The sequence below is a fragment of the Xenopus tropicalis genome, chromosome 1 (genome assembly GCF_000004195.4).
Source record: "Xenopus tropicalis strain Nigerian chromosome 1, UCB_Xtro_10.0, whole genome shotgun sequence".
NCBI classification, from domain to species: domain Eukaryota; kingdom Metazoa; phylum Chordata; class Amphibia; order Anura; family Pipidae; genus Xenopus; species Xenopus tropicalis.
The window spans coordinates 111,213,097-111,233,185 of NC_030677.2; the positions used below are offsets into that span (position 1 = coordinate 111,213,097).

Below are 20,089 nucleotides of genomic sequence, written 5' to 3' on the forward strand. Positions count from 1 at the left end.
CTCATTGTTAAAAGATATCAGTCAGGAGAAGGGTACAAAAGAATTTCCAATGCATTAGATATACCATGGAACACAGTGAAGACAGTCATCATGAAGTGGAGAAAATATGGCACAACAGTGACATTACCAAGAACTGGACGTCCCTCCAAAATTGATGAAAAGACAAGAAGAAAACTGGTCAGGGAGGCTACCAAGAGGCCTACAGCAACATTAAAGGAGCTGCAGGAATATCTGGCAAGCACTGGCTGTGTGGTACATGTGACAACAATCTTCCGTATTCTTTTTATGTCTGGGCTATGGGGTAGAGTGGCAAGATGAAAGCCTTTTCTTACGAAGAAAAACATCCAAGCCAGGCTTTATTTTGCAAAAACACATCTGAAGTCTCCCAAAAGCATGCGGGAAAGGGTGTTATGGTCTGATGAAACCAAGGTTGAACTTTTTGGCCATAATTCCAAAAAATATATTTGGCGCAAAAACAATACTGCACATCACCAAAAGAACACCATACCCACAGTGAAGCATGGTGGTGGCAGCAGCATCATGCTTTGGAGCTGTTTTTCTTCAGCTGGAACTGGGGCCTTAGTTAAGATAGAGGGAATTATGAACAGTTCCAAATACCAGTCAATATTGGCACAAAACCTTCAGTCTTCTGCTAGAAAGCTGAACATGAGGAGGAACTTCATCTTTCAGCATGACAATGACCCAAAGCATACATCCAAATGAACAAAGGAATGGCTTCACCGGAAGAAGATTAAAGTTTTGGAATGGCCCAGCCAGAGCCCAGACCTGAATCGTATTGAAAATCTGTGGGGTGATCTGAAGAGGGCTGTGCACAGGAGATGACCTCGCAATCTGACAGTTTTGGAGTGTTTCTGCAAAGAAGAGTGGGCAAATCTTGCAAAGTCAAAATGTGCCATGCTGATAGACTCATACCCAAAAAGACTGAGTGTTGTAATAAAATCAAAAGGTGCTTCAACAAAGTATTAGTTTAAGGGTGTGCACACTTATGCAACCACATTATTTTAGTTTTTTTGTTTTTCTTCCCTCCACCTAAAAGATTTCAGTTTTGTTTTTCAATTGAGTGGTACAGTTTATAGGTCACATTAAAGGTGGAAAAAGTTCTGATGATTTGTCTCATTTTTGTACAGCACAGGAACCTGACATTTTACCAGGGGTGTGTAGACTTTTTATATCCACTGTAACTGGAGGGGAAGGGAGTTTTCTTGTTTCCTAGTGTCCTGACTCCTACAGGTGAAAGCTATACCACACTGTCCCTGTGTCCCCCAAGCCCCCAAGCAATCGCATTCTTTGTATTATTTTGTGTTGTCTAATACATCAAAATTCTATCACATTTTTCCAGCGGTTTCCTGTTTTTGTACATTTTAAATTATATTCTCTCATATTCTACTTCTCTTAGGGCAATTTCATAACTGAAAATGTCTTTCTTCCCACACAATCTCCTGCTGTGTGGGTGGCAAAACACTGATGACAATGAAAATCTTTAGAGGGGAGGTTGTCTTACTACCATACCTGCCGAGCTACAAATCACATGGGTGGCAAGTCTTCAGCATGCAAGTCTTCAGTCGCTCAGCATGCAATTACCCTTACTGTTTTTCTAAATAGGTCTCTCCTAGGCTGCCCACACTGCATAGTTTTTTTTGCCTTTCATTCACATGTTAACTGAATTCTTATTTGTCTTTAAATCATCCTTATATTTGTTACTTTCTTTTGTTTTCCACTTCAGGAACTGCTGGGGCTGTGGATGTTTCTTCAGGAGACCCGCAAATATTAAATCAAACAGGTATGTTTTCAGCTTCTACAGCTGGTTCATTCCATTTGAGCATTCACCCATAAATATGTGTGACATAATAATTATGTTTTTGTTATTGTGTTTTTTTTTTTTTTTTTTTAGAAAAAGCAGCTGAGAGCCTTTCCGATACCCCCCCTTCTTCCCTTACGAGCAGGTAACACCTGTGCATTTTTTGTACTATGCATTTTTCTCTTTCCTACTCATATGCACCTTTTTCTGCCACCTAAAAACCATAGTTGGTCACCTGTTTCCACATCTGCTGATGTATGTTTTTGCCACTGTTTCCCCCTGTCTTATACTATATGTGGTTTGTATTTTCTGACAAATCTCCCCTAGATGTGATTCAAAAATATGGAGAGATAAAAAATGATTTCTGTTGTTCCTATTTTCTATTTGTTGTAGTGATACAAATTCAGTGAATCACTCCCAGTCATTATTTGGTCCTCTTCTTGAATCTCTCTTTGAGTCCGATGATTTTACAGGTAACATTTTTAGCTTCTGTGTATTGGCGTCGGCACTTGGGGGCAGGATGTGGGGGGGGGTTGTTATGTTAAGTAAAAATGCACTTCACTTCCTAAACAGCAGCAGTGTAACAACCAATCTGATTTTGCTTTTTTGTTGCAGTGGCAGGTAAACAACTATTCAGACTCAAATATTAGTAAGGTTAGCAAAAACAGTTAGGTGTTGGTTTATAACAAATGTTTGCTAGGTAGGGTCATATCAGCACCTACTAAAGGCTCATAGCATACATTTATTGTCACCTTCCTTTGTGAAATGTTTAACCAGGTCTAGAACTATACGCTTTAGCTGTGACTGTTGCATTAAAATGTGTATGTGTCTTAAAATTGGGAATACATTATAATAAAAAATAATGTGCACCTCCCTGTTGTGTCATAAATGTCAAATTCTCGAAGTGGCACCTTTGTTCACTTCGCTGGATGAATAATGCCTTCACTTTTGACAAAGAGACAGCATATGATGTTCAGGCAAGATAAAGTCCACTTTTGTTTAGTCCCTAGAAAAAGCTGTTTCTTGTTAAGATGGGAAGATTTAAGATTTGAACCCTTTAAACCAATTCATCAGCTAATCTGTCCATGGATGGATACCTCCAACAGGCCTACCTGACTGATATCTGGCAAAAAGTGATTTTCAGATCAGGGACCATATCTGCACATTCATGCGGCCCTCAATCTAATTGCCAGCCTTGTGGCTATTATGATCTGTTTGTTGACCCGAGAGCCAAATGATCAGATTAACCCGATACTGCCCAGCACAAGAAGGTGGGCATAGTCGTAAAAGATGCACTTGTTTGGTGACCTGGGCAAATGAGCGGCTCTTCAAGTGTATGGCCAACTTAATGTATCCCTCAAACCCCTTCCCCTACTTTAATAAAACAAAGGGGTATAAAGTCACAATAACCACTCTGCTTTGTCTGACAAACTTTTGTTCTTTTTCTGTTGATGTCTTTTTTTACCTACCTGGGAATTCTATTGACATAATTTGCTGCCTCTCAAATTGCCTTGAAGTTGCTTTGTGAGGAAACTTTGGGGCATAGGTACCATTGGATTGAGGACTGCATCAACTGATGCTGTCCCTGATCCAACGGAAAATCAAACCTACCCTATCGAGATCTGCCCAATTTTAGCCCAGATATTGGTCTGGTAGGCTCATTGGGCAGATAAGCTGCCAAATCAGTCTAAAGGATGGGAAACAGCAGCTGAAATCTGCCTGTGTATGGCCACCTTTACTCACCCTGTACTGAAACAGGTTTACTAAATGCTAACTTTTGAACTAAGCATCTTTTGGACATAGAAGTTCTTACCTGAAAAACATCCACTTACTTGACAAGGTGACCAAATGAACAGATCTTTTCCAGAATTAGCCACCCGCATGGTTGGCCAAATCAAGCAAATATGATCCCATTGTTGGCCCAGAGGCCAAATAATCAGAACAGGGGCATGTACATTGGGATCATTATCTGGCTGCTGCCCAGTCAAATATCAGACAGGCTGTCAGTGTGGCTCTATACATGAGCCAGTAGGCTACCAGTGTGGACTGGAGTGGCAGAATCAGCAGTTAATATTAGTGTGTGTATGGCCAGCTTTACTTAATGATAATAAGAACGATAATAATAATTCTTACTATTGCTATTACATTTATTTATACAGCAGTTCTGCAGTGCTGTACATAATAATTGGCAATAAGCCTTAGGTAATGAGGTCCTGGCTGCAAGGGTTTACAATCTATAGGGATGGGGATAAGTGAGAGATATTGTATAAAAGCATGTAGCTGTGGAGGAAGTATATTCTGGAGAAATATTGTCAATGTTTTAGCGGTTAGTGAGAAGATAATAGTTTAGAACTAAGATCTGAGGAAGCTTATGTGTCACGGGAAGTGATGAAGGAGCTATATAGGTTATTAGGTAAGTGCGTAAACTTAATGGAGGTAGTGGAAAGTGCAAGGTCATTAGAGGGTTTAAGTGGTCTCTTGGGAGTGTACGTGGAGATGAGGCTTGAAATCTAGGGTGGAGCATTTTTACCGAGAGCTTTGTAGGTAGATGTCAGGGGAGAAAGTATTGGTAGCCAGTGCAGGGATATTTAGAGAGGTGTAGAAGAAGTGGCTTGACAGATAAGGTATTGTGCAGTGATATTTGGATGTATTATAGAGAGGATAGGCGAGTGGTAGGCTAACAGTGGGGAGGTGGTAATAGTCTAGGTGGGAGATAAGTATATTAATAAGGGGTTAATAAGTATATTCCTATTTTATTTATTTTAACATCTGTACCCCGGCAGTTTCAGAACTCTTCACACATCCATTCATGCAACTCTAACAAGTAACACCTGTTTGAAGAGTTGCATGATACTTTGGTAATCCTTTCAAAGTAACTCCACAGCATTCACACCTCTGTGAGTTTCAGATGTCACCTTTCTGAAGAGTTACATAGTGCCATTGTGATTGGATTAGTGGAAGAGTATATATGCTGAGGACTTCCCATACCAGTCAGTTGAACTGAAGAAGCTGCTCGGATGAGTAGTGAAACGTCTTCAATGATTACTAAACAAGTCCAGTTGCTTCAAATTTATACTAGATATTCCTATTTTATGTTTCCTAACTTAGAAAGGGTAAGTATTGTCGCAATTTTTTTAAGATGTAGTTGGAAAGATCTGCAAGGGATTAGAGGTGATAGTAGGGCATTTGAGTGTCAGGGAGAGCATTGTTAGTTCTATCTTGCCTAAGTTGAGTTTTTTAAAAAGAGAAGACATCCAAAAGGATGTAGTAGAGAGGCAGTTGGCTACTTGAAATATGACAGAGGAGGAAAGGACAAGAGAAAGATTTGATCTTAAACATAAAGATGGAACTGAAAGCAAAAGGAGCTTATGACTTAAATGAAGAGGGTTCAGTGCATAGTGAGAAGAGTAGTTCTTAAGGTCTTGAGGGACCTCAACAGATTGAACAAAAAAGTTATTTTCTCTTTTCTAAATTCATAAATCTTTAATTGATTTAAGTGTTTTTACATGAATGTAAATATGGACTGTGGCAATTGGACAACTCCTTGTCTCCATTTCAGGATGTCGGAACTGCACTCTCACTTCTAGTCCATCTCCCTTCTCCTCCTCCTCTCCAGAGAATGTGGAGGATTCTGGACTGGATTCTCCTTTCCATCCATTCTCTGGGCCTTCCCCCGATTCCCGCCCCTGGACTCCACGTGATGACGTCTCCACTGGTGACTCACTTCTTGCTGCACGGTCTTGTGCAGAATCTCCTTCAGATTCCGAAATTGCTCCAGTAACAGAATTAGGAAAGAAGAATGCTTCTGAACAAAGAGTTTGTGCTCCCAGTATTTCAGCATCTGATTATACCACATTGAGTACTACAGAGCAATCTTCCTGTGAAGCTGGTAGGTACAGTTTTTCAGTGCTCACATTTTGTGTAGAAATACTAATGGTTTTGCACTGTACAGGGCCAGCAGTGAAGAGAATGCATAAGTAGCAGCACTTGCCAAGCAAAAAAATTAATAGAATGGTTGGTTCAGATAGTGCTGGATACAGGAGAAAATAGCCTTCCAACAATATTTGGCATAAAAGCTAATGGTATACATTCTGAAGCATTGTTTGATTTTATATATGTGTATACACACACTTTTGTATAAATACATATATATATGAAAAAAAGTCATATGTGTAAAAAAATAAAAGTGCAAAAAAAAAATCTCAAAACTATATTCAAGCCATGAAATGCATTTTATTTTAAATATATACATTTGTATATGTTCTGCTGGTCTTATATATGAGAGAGCCTGTTCTATAAATATGTGTATAATGACTGTTTTTTAATGAATCTTTCAATAATGAATTCCTTGATTTATCTTTCAGATTCTTGGGACTCACCGGGCTATAATCTGTCTTTGCCACCACCTACAGCACCACGTCTTCAACGAAGCAGTAATATGGTATGTATCTGTAATTTCTCCTATAGTGATATCTATTCCTTATTATTTGTATGTTCAAGTTACACTGATTGTTACCTGTTTCACAACCAGACTGCTTCACTAAATCCTTCCCTGCTGACCCCAGGCGTTTGTTCCTCAGTTCACAATGACCGTGGCTTGTCCCCATTTTCTTTAGGTGTTGGAACTTCCTTAGGTGAGCCAATATCTTCCTTTGTATGAACTGTTCTCTTCCTTTGTTTTAGAAAGGTTAAGTTCTAGACTATTTTGCTTAATCTTTAAAGTAATGGAGCCTAGCACTGCAATTCTTTTGTAATAGATGTGTCCCCCTGCCTCCCCCAGCTCACCCTTACAGACCTTTGTCTGTCTCTGCCACAGCTTCCTGGTTTATGTCACACTGTGGGGGTGGGGCAATGTTCTAACAGGCTGGTGTGCTGTTTACATTTGTCCTTCAGCCTATCGAAACATTGTGCTTCCACCAAGCGCCATAAAGCTGTTCGACTTCAAGCTGTGGTGAGCTGCAGGAAGCGGTGTATTTTTAGTAGAAAAGAAGGGTAGGGTTTATGTAGGCATAGTGACACTTTCCTGTTAAAACCTGGAATGTGTGAATATCCCTTTAAAGGAAAACTATACCCCCAGAAAAAAATACTTACCTAACCGTTTATATCAGTGCTGTCCAACTTCTTTGCTACCGAGGGCTGGAATTTTTCTGGCCTAAGTGGTGGAGGGCCGATAATGGAATACAGTTTTGACCACACACCCTTTTAAGACCACACACCCTTTAAAGCCACACCCACTTCAAACCACACCCATGTTATCACAAGAGCTTTTAAGACCATACCCACATTAATGGTGGTAGCACAGCTAAAACCCAAATGGTTGGTGTAGGGATACCACCCTTCATTCATATGTAAAAGAATTATATTAAGAGTCATATTAAGACACACCCATAAATCCATATGCTACCTCCTCCTCCCCTATGGATAGCAAAGTAACCAGCATATAATTACTCACATTAGGTACCATATAATGACTATTTCCAAATGCTAATAAACTTCCGAACCAACCCCTGCCAGGTTCATCTGCCACATGCAGCATAGGGCAAGCAGGGTATGGCTCACCCAGGCAGCATAGGGAAGGCAGAGTATGGCACACTCAGGCAGCATAGGGAAGGCACTGTATGCTGCCTGTGTGTGCCATACTCTGCCTGCCCAGAGTATGGCACACACAGACAGCATACAGTGACACAATGATGACACTGCTCCTACAGTCTGTCTGAGGTGTGAAGAGGTGAACAATGTGGATACTTACAGCCTGAGTATGAGGTGTGTACAATGCTGGGATTAAAAAGTGTGACCAACACAGGGAATTATATATTTAAACAATACCGGGGTTTACAGCCTGAGGTGTGAGCCATGAAGGGGGCCAGTTAATCTCAGTAGTGATACCATATAATTCTTACACAAAGGTAAGCAGTCACAGCAGCCAGATAGGTGGGGGGCTACACATAGGGGGGCTGTGGGCCACCAGTTGGACAGCCCTAGTTTATATGGTACTAAGTGGCCTATTAAAGAATCTTACCAAACTGTAATATATTTATATCAATAAATATTGTCCTTTTACATCTTTTACCCTGAGCCACCATTAGGTGATGATCTGTGTTTTCGCCGTGAGATCACTTGACAGGAAATAATGCAGCTCAACTGTAACAGGAGGAAGTGTGGGCGTAAAGGACAGAACTGTCCAATTAATTGTCTATTGGATTACCAAATTGCACATACTACTAAAAAAGTATATTTTTATTTACATCTCAGTGGGGCACAGGCACTGGAGCGATAACATTACCTTCTGGGAGGACAGTACACTAAAAGAACAAAAGGTGTTGACAGCCCTTCCAGGGGACCAGCCCAATCATTCCTCCAGGCTACACCCCCTCTGGGAGGCTGTCGCCACACTGTTCTTTTAGTGTCCCTATTGGAGAATTATTATATTTTACGTTACTTTATATTTGCTTCAATTTTCATTTCCACTGGGGCTGAACAGAATTCAGGCATTAATAAGAGCACCTTTCAGGGGCAGGAGCTCCGGCTCAGTCTCCTGTGCTCTGGAGGTAAACCAAGGCAGGAGTTTCGGGCTTGGTTCCTGGTGCTTTTGGGGCAAGGGTGCCTTGCACATTGGATGCATCTGTGGCGCCCATTCTATGCCAGCCCTACCTGCTCCACTCTGTCCATGCTAGACTGCAAAGAGTGGCACTGGCCACCTGCCTCCTTCCTAAACTGCCAGCGTGAAACTGTGAATAATCTCTGCAGTGCATTAGGGGAGTTCAGCACAATTTTTGAATATGGAGTAATTTGCTCACACAATACCTCAGAGCACAGACAGAAGTGACATCACCCTCCAGGCTTCCTCTTAGCTCTAGTTCCTCGGCATTCCGGATATTGACTTTACATCCCTCCTTTAGATTCCCCCTCTGCACCATTTCTCACACCACTGCCTCCCTCTTATGGGTCAGATAGAGATCTTGCTGCTATGCAAGTCTGGTTCTCTGCAAGGCTATGCTTCCCCCCAGGACCCAATTCAAGGTTCAGGCCAATACTGCTTCCTTGGGCTACTTAGAATTCTCATCTTCTCGTCTCTGGGTAAATCTACCTCTCTGAGCATCTCCTGCAGCTTCTCCTTCCTTTATCCTTTTCCCAAGAAAGACACAGATCGATGGTCCTCCACTTCCACCGTGGGCCCTCCAATCTCCTGCCTGGCCAAGTCCACCACCATCCCAGACCCCACCAAATTCAAGGACCCCATAGACAAAAGGCTAGAGGGCTTCTGCTAATCTATATTACTGGGGGTTCCAGTTTCAGACCCACCTTTGCTACAGCCTGAGTAAGCTGTGCTTCTGAGGTCTCGGAGGCCCAACTCTCCAAGCCATGTGGATGGGTCAGATCAGACCTCTGTCCTACAACTCAAGGAGGCCTCCCAGTTCATCGGTCAGTCATCTCTTCATGCCATTAACATAATAACCAGAGCCTCCGCTGCCTCCATTGCAGCCAGATGCTTCATCTGACTCACATTGGTGTGTAGACCTAGGATCGAAGAAGTCTCTTTTCTCCATCCTTTTTTCTAGCAAGGTCCTCTTCAGCACAGAACTTGACAAGATCATCAGCCAGGCAACCGGGGGCAAAAACACCCTCCTACCAAAGAACCAGACATCAAATTTCGGATCTCTAGGATTCTCCAAACAAGGAAAGTCATCTTCCAAAGACAAGGCTCCTTCCTACAGAGCAAAAGGAACAGGACCTCCCTGGTCCTTTGTAAAAATGCATGGCTGACAAATTTGAGAGGGTGCACGGAGGTTTCCTTTGGTTCTGGGAGGTGTGATCACATCCCTTTGTAGATGCCTGGGTGCAAGAGATTATCTTACTCCATCAAATTCGGATGCTTCCCACCAGAGAGATTCCTTTGCTCTCGCCCACCTGTAAACCTCTCACATTGAGCAGCCTTCTGGTAGGTCATTTCCTACATGTCAGGCGGGGGTCATTGTCCCTGTTCCCAGGATCGAGGAGAAATAAAGATTCTACTCTTTGCGTCAATCAATTTACCTTTTGAATGGAATCCATCCAAACAGTCATTTCTGCCATGGAGCCTGGGGAGTTAGCAAGTACTCTCCTTCTCTTTATTAAGGTCCCCTTCTAGCCCTCCTGCATTCTCTGTCACTCCCTACCTAGATTATCTACTTCTTAAGGCCCCTTCCTCTCAGTGGAACCTTTCCAATCTCTCCATAGTGATCCCAGACCCTGCAACAACACGACTGGATCATCAACTTCAGAAAGTCGTCCCTGACTCCTGCCCAGAGAATGACCTTCATAGGAACTGTATTTGACATTAGTCTCTGACACCTTCTTTCCGCCAAAGTCCAGAAGCTGCTGGTCCATATCAGGTGCCTAACCTTACTTCACCCCCCTCAGGTTCTGCATGGAGTTGCAGTGCTTCATGGTCTCTGCAATAGACACCATCCTGTTTGCCCACACCTATCCCCTAGCCCAACTCCACACCATCTTGTCAAAGGTACTCTCTGCCTTCCACCTGAACCAGGACATGTCATAACCTCCTTCTATCCTCAGCCAAAGAGTTGGAAGGTCTGAAACATTTCGTAAGTCGGAGGCTCTCCTTGTCATCCCTACTGGCAACCCAGATGAAGGCATCCAAGACCACTATCACTAAATGGATCAGCGGTAAAATCTCCAGAGCCTACCAGATTACAGGCAGGCCCTCTCCCCTCAGGGTCTTGGCTCACTCCAGCCAATCGGCAGTGGCTTTGTGGGCAGTAAAGAACATGGCACCATGAAGGAGATTTGCAACAGTCACTTGTTCCTCCATTCACAACTTTACACATTTTTTATCAGGTGCAGGTAGCTTCCTTGAACAGTGTGCTCTTCATCAGGAAGATGCTGCAGGGCGCAATGCAGGTTCAGGCTTGAAACAGTTTCCCACCCCTACTCTTAGGGACTGCATTTGGACATCCTTCCAGTGCCTGTGTCTCCCTGAGATGCAAGAGAAAGAGGCATCTGGAAACGGTCAGGCTTGGCCCCCTTGGAAGGCTGTCAACACCTTTCATTTTTTTTAGTGTCCTGTCCTCCCGAAAGGTAAAGTTGTAGTGCCATGTGTCTCCCTATTGATGAATAGAAAAGGATTTTACGGGTAAGACCTTTATTTGTATGAAGCATATGAGTTGTTTTATGCAATATACTTTTATAGAGGCCTACGTTATTCGAGGGTATAGTTTTCCTTTAAGAAAAAGTTATCCATGTATAAGTAAATTTACATTCTATTGATTTCCCTTTTTTCTTTTTTGTGAAGAGCCATCAGCCATGGACCATTTCCATGGTTTATTGCAGGCCCATGGTATTTTCTACATTGACAATCAACTTCTAAACAAGCCCTTATCAAATATCGCTTGGGGAGTCAACTCCAGTGTCTTAAATTTTCCTGTTTCATTTAAAAAATGAAGGCTGCAATAGAAAACCAGCAAAGCACTATACCATACTCTTGTTTTTCATTTTTAAAATGACGTTCACTTTTAAAATTCCGTTGTATATAGGTGTAGAAAAGAATGAGTCGAAGTCGAGTTTAAGTACATTCAGTGTAAAATGATTGCTAGCTCCAAATGTGTAAAAGTTAAATGAATTAATAATTTGCAGTGGTACTTTGACTTTATGTACATGGGCCAGATCATTTTAAACGTAAAATACACCCTTCTCTCTGTAAACAATGTAGGTTTAATTTTAAATGAATACTGTCATACCTATTTTACAAATTGCTTGGCAGCTCCCAAAGAAGGAGGCCAAACCAATTTCCTTGTGCTACAGTGTTACAATTCAGTTCTGTTCAGACAGCTCCTATCAGTGCCTCTACACAGCAGCATCCCGAAGTGCTATGCTTTTATTGCAGCCATTACTCTGTGCAGCTGATTTATCTTGTGAAATGACCAGAGCGCAGCATCCGCTATAGTAGAACCTGAAGCTTAAAACTTGCTATACACTGTAGCCACAGGCAGAACACTAAGGTCAATGACATGCCGTTTTGGGGAGAAAACCTTTACAGCCTGCATCTGCCCACGCAATGTGGATTTCAGGCAGAAGATGCTCACGTATTTGAGCATTTTCTGGCTGAAATCCAGAAAGTTGGCTTATAACCAATAAGTCAACGCAAGATGAGAAAACACTTTGATTTCTTCAGTTATTCCACATAACCTCTCTTTCTGCTCACAACTTTTAAAGAGTTTTTGTCAATTTCTAAGCATTTTCCTCCATAGGATTGTCTCGTGGCCCCAGTCCGGTTATATTGGGGTCTCAGGAATCACTACCTGTGGCTGCTGCTTTCACAGAATATGTCCATGCTGTGTTTGAAGGAGGGGCTCTTGAGGGGTGAGTTTTCTTAACTTTTTGTTTTTAGCTGCCAAGTTAGGGTTTCTTTACTTTCCTGTTTTTTTTACACCTTTGATGTGTCCCACAGTACTTTTTTTTTTTTTTTTTTTATACTTTTTCACTGAACTTTTTCTTGTCAAGCACTGTTGCATGCATTTGTCAGCTGATTACAATACAAGCCTTTTGGGGTCTGTTCCAGGCAAAACCCCTGTGTATAATTACTCCCAAGGTAAACTGTTTGAAAAAAGAACATGTTTCTGTGTTAATCCTCAGGTACAGTTCTGTTAAATCCTAAGTCTTCTGCATTAGTATGTTAATGACAAAAAGCATATGTTAAAGTTCCAAACGTTGCTATTGCAAAAAGTTGAGTAATGCAATCAAATATTTGAACGTCCTGGGTCCCCCCACCCAAAACTGATTGTTCCTACAAAATGAAAGAAAATGTAATCCCCAGCATCTTTCCATTTTACATATTAAATAGTTAAAAGTTATTTATAAATAGAAAGCAGTGTTTATCACTTTCTGTTCTTTTGGGCTGACTCACAATTTTACAGGAGTCCGCAAGGTCTTCTAATCAGCTGGCAAGCAAAATTGTTTCAGGAGTGAGAACCAGGAGTACAGAAAATATAAAAATCCATACTGCTTTTAATTACATTTAGAAATAACTTTAAAACCACTGACATTTTTTGTTGAGCTTTTTCTTTGTGAGGTGTTCATTCCAGTGTGTAAATTTACAATAAACTGTGCCATTTACTTTGTTTTCAGTTCCAGTTTGCGGATTTCAGGAGAACTTACCATGTCCTTTCCAGCAGGCATTCTCCGGGTGTTTGCGAGTACTGCAACACCGCCTGTACTCAGCTTCCGTTTGATCCACACTTCACATGTGGAACACTTTGCTCCCAACTCTGAGCTTTTGTTTAGGTGAGAACAGGGGTAGTAGTGAAACTACAGCAATTGGTACAAAGCTCAGGCTGCTTGAAATAGAACAATGAGTGTCATTTATTAATATTGCATTTAATAAAAGTAAAGCTTGAATGCATGTGAGATACCCATGTTTCCCTGTGTGAGGTCACAAACTGTATGCATAGGGGAAAGGACTGATAATCCTGTTATTATTCATAACATTGTTTGTATTTCTATGTTATCAGTTTTGCATTACATTAATAAGACAGGTTACAAATGTATATAAATTACTTTCCTGTGTGTGTTATTAATGCATTGCAAAACTGTTTAGAGATATACATTCATTGTGTTTGGCAATTTTAATCATCTTAATGTGTAAGCATTGTTTCAGACAGATGTCAGTTTGTTTTGTATGTTTTGTATGACCTTCTACTAACACATGGTTCTTCTTACAGTGACCTGTCCCAGAGTGACCCAAACAGCAGGGACTTCTGGCTAAACATGCCTGGACTAACCTCTTACCTGAACAACATGGCAGAACAGCACGCAGCTCCTTACTACAATGTCACACTGCTCAAGTACCAGGTGCAGAGAAAATGTTTTTCATTTGTTTCTGCTAAACATCTATCAGACTGATGCTTCTTATTTAGCTGGCATCTTCACAGCACTCCTCCCTTTTCTTATTCTCAGGTATTAAAATCAGGCATCTCTGCAGCTCCTTTGTACCTCACATCAACTTGGAAGTGTGGTCCATCCTCGACAGACCTCTGCTTGGACTATAGACAGAACATTGCTTTTTTGTGTGATGTGCAGATTTTGTTGCCTCTGGATGAACCTTTTTCTAACTTGCAATCTGACCCTCCTGCTCGCTGGTGAGGAGAGAACTGCACTGAATGTTTTTACATATGTATATATTATCACGATTTCCTCACAGAGAGCAAAATAAAGCATACTGTGTTTGTAATTTATATGTGCTCAACATTTTTTGGCCCCAGCCCACAGGTTAATTCTTTGGATAATATAACAAAAACATTATAGTTTATAGTCACTGCATGGCCCAGCCTATTATGATGGTTAGGAAAATATCATCCTCTTTGATACTATGCAGTGATGGACCTGAAGGGACCTCTAAATCTAATAATCTATATAATTTTCTCATCATTGGTCTGTATTCTAAAATCTGGCCTTGCTGCAATGCAAACCAGTATCTGGCAGCTACTGTATAGTATTTACTTTCAGAGAATTCAGTGCATTCAGTAATAACTGCATACCACTAGACCAGGGGTGCCCACGCTTAAATTATGCAGTGGTCTATTTTTAGTGTTACCACCTGACGTTTTATATTACCTTAGCAAATGTCACTTCATTTCTTTTTGCCAACAGAAAATGTGTTCTTTTTTTAAATAACAATAACATTTTTTAAATAAACAATGAATAACTATTTTTCAATCCATTGCTCCTTACCTGATTTAAGGCATCTGTATGCAGACAGTGCGGGTTGTTGTGATCTATTGTACAAGATCTGCTGGTAGATCCCAATATGCTATTTGGGAACTCCTGTTCTATACGGTTATATGCTGTGCTGCCAGAGTGTTACATTGATGGATTTTAAATGTATAGATAAAATATTTATGTATGGATACATTGAAATAATGTCATATATAATATGCAGCAAACCTCTACAGAACAGCTTCTTAATTAAATTTCACTCTTTCATTAGTGCTGAACGGAGATTACACTGGCAGATCCCTCATGAGCCTGCAGGGAATGAACATGATGGTAACACTCTCTCACATACTCTCTTATGCATTGTACAGTATGCAACAATGTAAAATTCTTATTTAACCAGTATTGTAACTAGACCCCAAGTGCAAGCCAAGCACAGGCTACCTACAGTTCACTTAAACCAGTTTCTTCTCACCTATCTACCCATGTCCCTACTCTTCTGCATGTGAGTTTTGAATTATTTTTTCTGCTCATTGGGACTCCTTAGGTCATGGAGCCTAGATGTGATCACAGATGTTGTATGTCCCTGCAACAAAGGTGACCTATTGATCAGTTTGATGGTTTAAAGCAGGGATCCCCAACCTTTTCAACCCGTCAGCCACATTTAAATGGAAAAAGTGTTGTGGAGCAACACAAGAAAGAAAAAGGTTCCTGGGGGTGCCAATAAGCGCTGTAATTGGCTACTTAATAGTCCCTATGTGGACTGGCAGCTTACAGGAGGCTCTGTTCGGCATTATATTTGTTTTTTATGCAACTAAATCTTGCCTCCTTACCAGAAATTAAAAAATAGGCACCTGCTTTGAAGCCACGGGGAGCAACATCCAAGGGTTTGGTGAGCAACATGTTGCCCCCGAGCCACTGGTTGGGGATCACTGGTTTAAAGGGATACTGTCACGATTTTTATGGTAATATTGGTATGTAGGCGGCCATCTCAGTGCATTGTGCCTGAGTCTCAGCTTTCAGAAGGAACCACCGCTACACATTAGAACTGCTTTCAGGTAACCTATTGTTTCTCCTATTCCCATGTAACTGGAGATGCCATAAGTTGACCCTGGATTTCTTATGATTGAGTGCTATTATTGTTCTGCTGATCGACTGCTGGGAGGGGGGGTGATATCATTCCAACTTGCAGCTCAGGAGTAAAGTGTGACTGAATTTTATCAGAGCACAGGTCACATGGCTGTGGCACACTGGGAAATGAAGAATATGGCTAGCCCCATGTGAAACTTCAAAATTAAATATTAAAAACTGTGTTTTTGAAAAAACGATTTCAATGCAGGATTCTGCTGGAGAAGCTCTATTAACTGATGCGTTTTAAAAAAAAAAAAAATGTTTTCCTATGACAGTATTCCTTTAATTGAAATCAATCAATCAAAGCACATAAACTTTAAAGGAACAGTAACACCAAAAAATGAAAGTGTATAAAAGTAACTAAAATATAATGTGCTGCTGCCTTGTACTGGTAAAAGTTGTGTGTTTACTTCAGAGAGTCTACTATAATTTATATAAATAAGCTGCTATGTAGCCATGGAGGCAGCCATTCAAAGGAGAAAAGGCACAGGCACATGGCAGATAACAGATAAAACACTATTGTATTCTACAGAACTTATCTGTTATCTGCTATGTAACCTGTGCCTTTTTTCCAGCTTGAATGGCTGCCCCTGTGGCTACACAGCAGCTTATTATATAAATTATAGTAGTGTTACTGTTGCAAACACACCAGTTTTACCAGTACAGGGCAACAGTGCATTGTATTTTTATTACTTTAAAGCTCTTTCATTTTTTGGTGTTACTGTTCCTTTAAGTGGGTCTTTAGATAATTCTTTGCTTTCTCATAGATATCACTTCTGGTGTACATGTGGCATATGCAGATATTTGTCTGTGAGCTTTTCCAATCACATGGATGCAAGATGGCTTATGCCTACTTTTGTGTAACTGTAGCTGGCAAAACTAACATTTCAATATAAAATAGTTCTTATCTACATTGTTCTTCGTAATGTTTGGGACAAAGACGCATTTTTCTTTGACTTACCTCTCTGCCCCTTAGTGTAAAATTTTAAATCAAACAATTCAGATGCGATTAAAGTGCACTTCAGACTGTAATTTAAAAATACACAGAAAGGGGTTGTGGGAGCGACTGATCTGGCCAACTACAAGCATACAAAAAGAGAGGGGGATTGATCAATGCACATTCCCTGGTCCCCTGTTTCATAAGTAAATTATCTATGCTAGTGCATATATTGACAAAAAACAGGGGTTTTTAGTTACAAAATTATGATCATAAGATTGGTAAGCCACCATACACATCAAGGTAAACACTGTATGGTGGTCCTATCTATTTACCTCTGGTCATATTTTTCAAAGGCTGGAACTCCCGTGCACTGGGACCAGGGAATGTGCATTGATCAATCCCCCTCTCTTTTTGTAATTTAAAAATATTTGCATACATTTCAGTTTCACCATGTATAAATTACAACATTTTTTATACATAGCCCCCCTCATTTCAGGGCACCATAATGTTTGTGACACAGGTGTGTTGCATTGCTTCTGTTATGAAATTTAAGATACCGAAAGTCATTTGAGGTAATTAGGTAAGGTTTATTAGACACATACGTGGGTTCTGAGCAAAACATAGTCAGAACTACAGAAGAAAGCACAGGATTTATATAGACTTTGTGACATAGTAGCATATATCATATGAAACATAAGAGCATAGGCATTACCAGTTTACCAGTGTACATGCATAGTTATGAGGCTAAAAAACAAGATAAAACCATCGGTTTTGGACATTGGTCAAACCTTAGGATTAACAAAATCAACTGTCTGGAATATCATTAAGAAGAAAGAATGCACTGGTTCAGGGGTAGGGAACCTTGGCTCTCCAGCTGTTATGGAACTACCAGTCCCACAATGCATTGCAGGAGTCTGACAGCCACAGTCATGGTTAATTAAGGAAAATGCTTGCTGGGATTTGTAGTTTTATCACAGCTGGAGAGCCAAGGTTCCCTACCCCTGCACTGGTTAGCTCTGTAATGGCAAATGGACTGGTTGGCCAAGGAAGACCTCCACTGCTGCTGACAGAAGAATCCTCGCTACTGTAAAGGAAAATCCTATCCAGCAGGTCAGAAACACTAAGGAGGCAGGTGTGTCTTTGTCAAACTACTATCCACAGGAGACTTCAAGAACAGAAATACAGAGGCTACACTGCAAGATGCAAATCATTAGTTAGCCACAAAAATGTCCAGCTCATCTGTTAAACATGGTGGTGCGGATGTTATGGCTTGGGCATGTATGGCTGCCACAGGTACTGGCACACTTATCTTCATTGATAATGTAACTGCTGATGGCAGTTACACAACTAATTATAAAGTGTATAGAAACATCTTATCTGCTCAAGTTCCAGTAAATGCCTCCAAACTTATTGGACAGCTCTTCATCCTGCAACAAAATAATGATCCCAAATATACTGCTAAGGCAACACAGGATTTTCTCGAAACTAAAAATTGGAAAGTTAGTCTGGATTGTTTGATTTAAAATTTTACACTGAGGAGCTTATAGGGTTCATTGGTTGCAATTTATATTTACCAGTTCCACTCTCTAATTGCTTTTCAGCAAGCTTTTACATTTTCCAAATCTAAATATACTGTGTTCTCTTTCACAGGTTGGGGGCGTATCTGTGCCCGTTGGCAGCCACTCCATGCACCTAGCAGACCCACTTCTGCTGTGGCACAGTTCACTTCTGAGGGCAGCACTCTCTCTGGTGTAGACATAGAACTGGTGGGCTCTGGATACAGGATGTCTCTGGTTAAGAAAAGGTTTGCCGCAGGTGAGTACAACATGCCAGGCATTTCACTAAATTCAAGCCTGTTCCAATGGCTGAATAATTATTATGGCATGCCCCAGTAATCAATCATTGGTACATCTTGGTACATGACAGGCAACTACAGTATCAGTGTCTTTGTGGCCACCTGCTACAAGAGTCTTGTGTCTGGAAGCCCTGTTGGAAGGCCCAGAGTCCTGTGTGCTTTCTGTGCAGTTCATTGTATTTCGGAGTTTATTGAACCAAAAGCCTGCTATGCAGCTAAAGCAATATGCATTGGCATGTAATGGTTATAACAGAGGCTCTGACGCTTTTTTGATTTGTTCACATGTCCACGTAATTACCTATTTGGAAGCAGCTGTTTAAATTATACACCAAAAACAGACCTTCTGCAGGCGTTCAGCATTCTGAATTCTCTGCAGTGATCCAAAGCATTAGGCCATAATAGCAGCGTAGTGGAGTAGTGGTTTCTTGCAGAGGTTTATCTTTCAAAACCTAGCAGGTTTGTTGCATGGGATTGCTACATATTAAATAAGAAATGTAGTTTTAGACCACTTTTTAACCTTTTTTTTTTTCTCCAAAACAGGTAAATATCTTGTATGCTGATAAATCATGTCACCTTGCACTACTTGTCACCAATTGGACCCCTTCTGAATTCCTGCCTAATGCAGGAAGCAGCATAGAGCCACTTTGTGCTGGATGACAGGACCATCGCTTGAGTATTCCGGCCTTCCTAAAGGGAGTACCTAAGGAAATGCTCACCTACGGTTAATGAAAATGTTTGTCTGTAATTTTCTTATTATGAAATAAGCACTTTAAAGATATTTAGACTCTGGATGGTGATGAAGCAGCAGTTATTAAAAAGACAAAAGGGAAAACAAAATCAAGTGGTTGCAAACACTGGATTCCCATTGTGGGATGTCAGAATGTTACATTGGCTCCTTGGCCAAGCAGGGAGATGTCAAGCACTCAATGCATTGCTTAGAAAATGATTTTCTGATACGGTATGCACAGGGTCCCCTTCCAACTGACCGCTTTCGATATATTTTTTGATATCCTGGCTTTGTTGGTTCTTGTTCTAATAAAATATATGAATATATGAGATGAAGAGGCTGAATGTGTGGTGCAGTATGGTGAATGTGGAGAGAGTGCTTGGGTTTAATTTAGTATAAGCGTGTATAACACAACACACACATTTCCATTATGTACTGCCTATACCCCTTTCATATTCACCCTCTTTTGGCTTAGCTGAAGGCTTCTGAGTATTGGACAAAGATAATATATATTATAAATAAATAAATGTATGTATATATTTATAGATATATATTGTGTGTACAGAAAATAAAGTTTGGTGCTGTGAAATGTTTGTGTATATTTTTAATTGTGAACGCAGGTGCAATATAATATAGGTATGGGACCTATTATCCAGAATGCTTGGGACCTGGGGTTTTCCAGATAAGGGGTCTTTACATAATTTGGATCACCTTCCCTTAAAGGAGAATGCAAGTGAAAATTTAAAAAGCATACTGCCCAATAGTCCTAATCAAATATTTACTCAGTCACACTTTCTTCACATTTTCTATTCTCTGTTTTCTAGAACAGGCAGCCATCTTTAAAAAGGTATTCTCCCTCCCTTCCTTTCCCTCCTTGCTTCATACTGCATATGTGTTTCATTCCCTACC

General features: G+C 40.7%; 1 protein-coding gene across 2 annotated transcripts in view; it reads left to right on the forward strand.

The window, feature by feature from the left end:
- The window catches only part of fcho1 (FFCH and mu domain containing endocytic adaptor 1), a 61,511-nt gene extending 41,738 nt beyond the window's left edge, over positions 1–19,773 (forward strand). For both annotated transcript variants that reach the window (XM_012953759.3, NM_001197198.1), the window contains 13 exon segments: positions 1,745–1,801; positions 1,913–1,964; positions 2,213–2,292; positions 5,379–5,708; positions 6,184–6,260; positions 6,351–6,453; positions 12,067–12,178; positions 12,944–13,099; positions 13,537–13,666; positions 13,772–13,953; positions 14,802–14,860; positions 18,249–18,413; positions 18,994–19,773. In XM_012953759.3, the coding sequence (XP_012809213.1) occupies positions 1,745–1,801; positions 1,913–1,964; positions 2,213–2,292; positions 5,379–5,708; positions 6,184–6,260; positions 6,351–6,453; positions 12,067–12,178; positions 12,944–13,099; positions 13,537–13,666; positions 13,772–13,953; positions 14,802–14,860; positions 18,249–18,413; positions 18,994–19,013 (1,523 nt within the window). In that variant the 3' untranslated portion in view covers positions 19,014–19,773.
- Positions 19,774–20,089: the final 316 nt, after the last annotated feature.